This window comes from Austrofundulus limnaeus, unplaced genomic scaffold (assembly GCF_001266775.1).
Source record: "Austrofundulus limnaeus strain Quisiro unplaced genomic scaffold, Austrofundulus_limnaeus-1.0 Scaffold104, whole genome shotgun sequence".
NCBI lineage: Eukaryota > Metazoa > Chordata > Actinopteri > Cyprinodontiformes > Rivulidae > Austrofundulus > Austrofundulus limnaeus.
In genome coordinates, this window is record NW_013952506.1 from 82,475 (window position 1) to 88,358 (window position 5,884).

General features: G+C 38.1%; 1 protein-coding gene across 1 annotated transcript in view; it reads left to right on the forward strand.

The window, feature by feature from the left end:
* The first annotated feature begins 247 nt into the window (after window positions 1-247).
* myo5c (myosin VC) overlaps window positions 248-5,884 on the forward strand; it is a 15,656-nt gene continuing 10,019 nt past the window's right edge. The window contains exons 1-17 of the mRNA XM_014013572.1: window positions 248-375; window positions 660-770; window positions 881-1,052; window positions 1,142-1,286; window positions 1,355-1,511; window positions 1,622-1,765; window positions 1,877-1,958; window positions 2,865-2,972; window positions 3,055-3,161; window positions 3,240-3,505; window positions 3,590-3,671; window positions 3,758-3,898; window positions 3,990-4,112; window positions 5,128-5,211; window positions 5,330-5,461; window positions 5,545-5,642; window positions 5,753-5,839. Coding sequence (XP_013869026.1) covers window positions 349-375; window positions 660-770; window positions 881-1,052; window positions 1,142-1,286; window positions 1,355-1,511; window positions 1,622-1,765; window positions 1,877-1,958; window positions 2,865-2,972; window positions 3,055-3,161; window positions 3,240-3,505; window positions 3,590-3,671; window positions 3,758-3,898; window positions 3,990-4,112; window positions 5,128-5,211; window positions 5,330-5,461; window positions 5,545-5,642; window positions 5,753-5,839 — 2,066 coding nt within the window. The 5' untranslated portion in view covers window positions 248-348. The remainder of the gene's footprint in view (window positions 376-659; window positions 771-880; window positions 1,053-1,141; window positions 1,287-1,354; window positions 1,512-1,621; window positions 1,766-1,876; window positions 1,959-2,864; window positions 2,973-3,054; window positions 3,162-3,239; window positions 3,506-3,589; window positions 3,672-3,757; window positions 3,899-3,989; window positions 4,113-5,127; window positions 5,212-5,329; window positions 5,462-5,544; window positions 5,643-5,752; window positions 5,840-5,884) is intronic.

The window sequence follows — 5,884 nt, forward strand, 5'->3', positions numbered from 1 at the left end:
AAAAAAAAAAAAAAGAACAAGTAGATATAAACAATACAATTTTTGTCTTTGTCAACCTTTTAATTATATTCATGGTAAACGTAGTGTTACCAAGCCCATATCTGTAAATAAAAGTACATGTATTCTCTCAAACGGATGCAGTAAAATTAAATATCGAAGTAACTTTCGAGGCCGTTTGATGTATCTTTTATTTTGGAGGACGTTTCCCGGAAGTGGTGCGTGACTTTGTGAAACTTGACAGAATTCCTTGTGTTGTTGAGGTGTCCAGGCAGCGACTTTAGTTTCTGTACAGGGAAAAGTAGGAGATGAAAATACACTGAAGAGTTACAGAAACAATGAAAAACAATTATGACTTTATTAGAACTTTACACGAAGGTAAGAAAATAAAACCGCTTTTCTTAATAGTATCAAGATAATAGGCTATAAGCTCCATATGTTTGTGTTTTGAGGTGACTAGAGACATATGGAAACTTTGTCGATGCTTGGCATGTTTTAAAGATTTATTTAAGAGTGGATTTGTAAAAAATGTAAACTTATTTTGAACAATGTTTTAAAAGTTGAATATAAAGTATATGTTTGAGCTTAAAATAGTCATTTTTATGCTGTATTTGACACAATAACTCTTGTAGAGTCTTATCCTGTCACCTTGTTTCCTCCAGTATAACAGAGTGTGGATACCAGATGCAGATCACGTGTGGAAATCAGCTGAAATTACTACAGATTTCCATCCTGGTGATGATGTTCTTGAGCTACTTCTTGAAGATGCCACTGTAAGCAAATAAAAATTCCAAATAAAACTTTTACGAGTAACTGGAATGATTTTACAAGCATGAAAAGCAGTAGCGGACATGACTTTTCTCGCAACTTGTCCCTCCAACAGGAGTACCGGTTCCCTGTTGACCCATCTCAACCACGGCTCCCTCCTCTACGAAACCCGGACATCTTGGTGGGTGAGAATGACCTCACCGCTCTCAGCTACCTGCACGAGCCTGCAGTGCTGCACAATCTCAAAGTGCGATTCGTTGAATCCAGGATCATCTATACCTACTGTGGTATGGCTGCAAGAAGCCTTTTATTCTCTCTTCAGTCTGTTCACCGAGCTGCACTTGTCAGTTTGTGCTCTTCTGTTTCCTCTGTTCAGGTATTATTCTGGTCGCTGTAAATCCCTACAAACAGCTTCCCATCTACGGAGATGCAATTATTCATGCCTACTCGGGTCAGAACATGGGGGACATGGACCCTCATATATTTGCAGTGGCAGAGGAAGCGTACAAACAGATGGCCAGGTAATAAAACCCTCAGACAATCGCTTTAAAAGATAAAGTTGTGGAAGTTTAAAATTTCTCTCTTTCAGAAATCATAAGAACCAGTCTATCGTTGTGAGCGGAGAGTCTGGAGCCGGTAAAACGGTGTCGGCTCGATACGCTATGAGGTACTTTGCTGTTGTGAGCAAATCTGGAAGTAAGACTCGAGTGGAAGACAAAGTGTTGGCTTCTAACCCAATAACAGAGGTTTGGTTTTTATCAAATCAAGAGTTTCACTTAATTATAGTGACAAGTTAAAATAAATTTACAACTCAAAATGTGCATAGTTGATCATTATTATTATTGTTTTTTTGAAGGCCATAGGAAATGCAAAAACAACTCGAAACGACAACAGCAGTCGGTTTGGAAAGTACACAGAGATCAGCTTTGACAAGAAGTACCGGATCATTGGAGCAAACATGAGGACTTACCTGTTAGAGAAATCCAGAGTTGTTTTTCAGGTGGTTTATAAATTTAAGATTAAATTTTTTTTACAAGAATATGTGTTTAGTTTATTAATATTTGATCTATAAAGTAATTTTAATAGAAGTTTTTCTATGTTTTTTTTCTAGGCAGAGAACGAGCGCAATTATCACATTTTTTATCAAATGTGTTCATGTGCAGACTCCGAGGAGTTCAAGAACCTGAGACTGTGTGAGTGTTTGTACTGATGGGTTCATCCTGAACGATTGACAAAGAGCTGCCTTATAAAATGTATCAATCAATCAATCAATCAATCAATCAATCAATCAGTATAACTTCATTGTCAAAACATTCCATTAAATGAAAAATCGTCTTTGACATCTGGCTCGTACATACGACACAAAACAAAGTTAAAAATACCATAAAACTTTTAAAAGCTTACTAGAACATTCATAGAAACCCAATAAAAACATTCTAAAATACATTAAAAACCTAAAACTATTTCAATGGACAATGGTTTGTCATATAAGGGTCACAGTGAAGGAAGGGAACAAATGTTTTTTTTGTGGCCATTTTTTTGTCTTCTCTCCCTGACGTAATATAAAACTCTAAATTAATTTATTTTTCCTCAAAAATCGTAATGTTTTTTAGTTTAAACATTGAATATGTTTACTGTGTTTCATTATGATTAAAATATAGGTTTAAAATATTAGCAAAATAAAACATTTTTTAAATTTTACATTTTCCACAATGTCCACAATGTTGGGGTTTCCCTATACTGGGTGGAGAAACATTGCGTTAGGTAGAAGAACAAGCATTATTATCATTTGTCTTTCAAGTTTATTCTGCTGCATTGCATCATTAATTTAAATTACAAATGATTTAAAATAATTTTTTAAATAAATAATAAAAATATTTTTTATCTTTTTTTCATTTAGTAAACATGAGATATGATTAATGTGGTGCTCCTTCTTCAAGGCTGAGTTAAAAAAATAAATAAAAACTTTTTTTTTGAAGAACTTATTGGTTGGCCAGATTGTAGTCACTCGTGGGCCAAATGTGGCCCATGCATCACCAGTTGACTAGCCCTGACTTATAGTGTTGTAAAATGTTTGTAACAGGACTGTTTGTTTGCAGTGAGTGCAGATAAGTTCAGATACACTTGTATGGGTGGGGACATCGCCATCGATGGTGTAGTCGACAAGAAGGACATGGAAGAAACTCGACGGACCTTCTCACTGCTGGGTAGACAAGTCCTTAGTTCTCCAACTGCGTTTTGCTTTTGATAAACTTGTTTTTACTGATGGTTTTTCTATTTAATGTTCAGGTTTAAAAGAGGACTTTCAGACAGACGTTTTTAAAGTTTTAGCAGCGATTCTGCATTTGGGAAACGTGGAGATCCGAAGCGTGGGAGATGAGAAATCATCAGTTCCTGTGAGTTTTTCATGAACGTTCAGCGACGTTAAAACTTTACCCAGACTAAAGGAAATGTTTGATGTGTGCGTCCTGCAGCCCAGCGATCCTCACCTGACAGTCTTCTGTGAGCTGCTGGGTGTGAAAGCAGACGAGTTGGTGCGTTGGCTGTGCCACCGGCGGATCGTTCTGGTGACGGAAACGGTGGTGAAGCCGGTGCCCAAGGAGCGAGCGGTAAACTCCAGAGATGCCCTGGCGAAGCAGATCTATGCCCACCTGTTCCACTGCATCATCCACAGGATCAACACAGCGCTGCAGGTTCCTGGAAAGCAACACGCTTTCATTGGTGTTCTGGACATTTACGGGTAATCCAAATACGACATCTGTTTCGTTTTATTCTCTGCTCCTTTCCCTGTCTTCACACTAACGTGTGGTTCATTTGTCCTCAGATTTGAAACGTTTGACGTCAACAGCTTTGAACAGTTTTGCATCAACTACGCAAATGAAAAGCTCCAGCAGCAGTTTAACCTGGTACACAGCACCATCAGCTACCGCCCCCTGCCTGCACACAGTTTTCAGTTAGGAGAGTTTTTAACTGTTGCTTCTTTTCCTCTCAGCATGTTTTCAAGCTGGAGCAGGAGGAGTACATGAAGGAGGACATCCCTTGGACGCTGATCGATTTCTACGACAACCAGCCTGTCATCGACCTGATTGAAGCAAAGATGGGCATCCTTGATCTGCTCGATGAAGAGTGTTTAGTAAGACTGGAACTTTTTCAGTTTATTTTTTATGTCTCCCCCCCTTTAGAACGTGAAACGATCATTAACGCACAAACATTTCTTCCTGCAGTTCCCTCAAGGAACAGATCAAAGCTGGCTGCAGAAGCTCTACAACTACCTGGATGCCAATCCTTTGTTTGAGAAGCCCAGGTTATCAAATGAGGCTTTTGTGATTCAGCACTTTGCAGACAAGGTGGAGTCTAACAACCAAACATGCACACTTCCAAAACATCTGGCACTCACAATAAAAAATACAGATGTTACTTCTACATTCTGTATGTTTATGGTTCCTGACTGGACAAACTTAAGACAAGGAGTGGTTTTTAAATTATTTTAATTTTTGAGCTTCATTCTTAAAGGACTGTAAATGGGAAATTGTGACATTTGGTACTTTTCTTGTTTAAACCTTTTCAAAGAGCTAAAAAAGCATTCTAAAAACATAAAAATAGAATTCTGACTTTAATCTCAAAATTCTGTGTAAAAAAGAAGTCCAAATTCTGAAAAAAAATCAGAATTCAGACTTTAATCTCAGAAAAAGTCAGAATTCTGAGATTAAAGTCAAAACTGTTTTTTTTATTTGCTCTTTATCCCTAATTCTCTTCCGTAAAGATGCAGCACTTGGTTCTGATCAAATTGCAAAAAGAGTTCTGCTATTGGAGGCAGAGGAGTTCTGCTTGTTTTTATTAAACACTGCAAAAACTTTACTGGATTTAGTTCCTTAACTATTTTTCTGAAAGTTGTTTTAGATCCTTCATAGCAGGAGCACATCGCTTTTTGAGGGATTTAATGCAAAACATTTGTACAGTGATGGATCAAAGCAGTGTGTGATGATAGGTTTCACTCGTCTCTCACCCGTCCACACAGTCCTTAGTTTACCTGAGTGTTCTTATTTGCATTGCAAACAGAGAAAAAGGTAATAAAGATCTGCTCTCCTTCAGGAAACTCCCCAATTTTTATAACGCACTGAAAGCCAAATTAAACTGTTTGTTGTAAAATAAACAAACACCCGCAGTTAATCAGCAGTTACCCTAACATGCAGGCTTTTATTTTGTTGAAGAAAGATGGAGTTTCGTCTTTTTCAAGAAACGTTTGTTTTTAAAAAATTGATACAAAAAAAAAATCTAAATTTATCTGAAGGACTATTTCTGTACTTCGCTTGTTATTTTGAGATTACCTGTACATAACTTAAACTGTCTTTTTACCGACAGGTGGAGTATCAGTGCAGAGGTTTCCTTGAGAAGAACCGAGATGCTCTTTATGAAGAACTTGTGAACACAATGAGAGCCAGTAAGGTGATCAAATTTGTTTTTGTCTTTAAAAGAACAACAACAAAAAAAAAAAAACAAGTGTTTCAGCATTTGCTAACCTCATCTTAACCGTTATTTTGTTTTGGTTTGCATTTGTTATCAGTTTTTTTTTCTGGGAGAGTTTTTCCAAGAGAAGGAGCCAAGCACTGCAAACAGTAAGGGTGTGAAAGTGAAGCCGGCAAGGCCTCCGATAAAACCGGCCAACAAACAGCTGAGAACCTCCGTAGGAAACAAGGTGAACGTTTTCTCTCTGCTCCCTGGCTTTGCCGTGGGTTGAACCCAGTTCAAGTTTCTTTAACGAACCCTGTTTGACTGCAGTTCTGCAGCTCGCTCGCTCTGCTGATGGAGACGTTAAACGCCACCACCCCTCACTACGTGCGCTGCATTAAACCTAATGAGGAAAAGCTGCCGTTTGAGTGCGTTCTCTTGAATTTTTAATCCTGTAAATTGCTCTTTGCTCAACAAAAGCATTTGCCCGTGTTTGTGTTTTTTGCTTTAAGTGAGGTTTTTTTTCTCCTGTTTTAAGGTACGACTCAGGGAGAGTGGTGCAGCAGCTGCGAGCCTGCGGGGTCCTTGAAACTATTCGTATCAGCGCCCAGAGCTACCCTTCCAGGTGAAATGGTCAATTATTGTGTCTTTATTTTAAACTGCTTAGAAT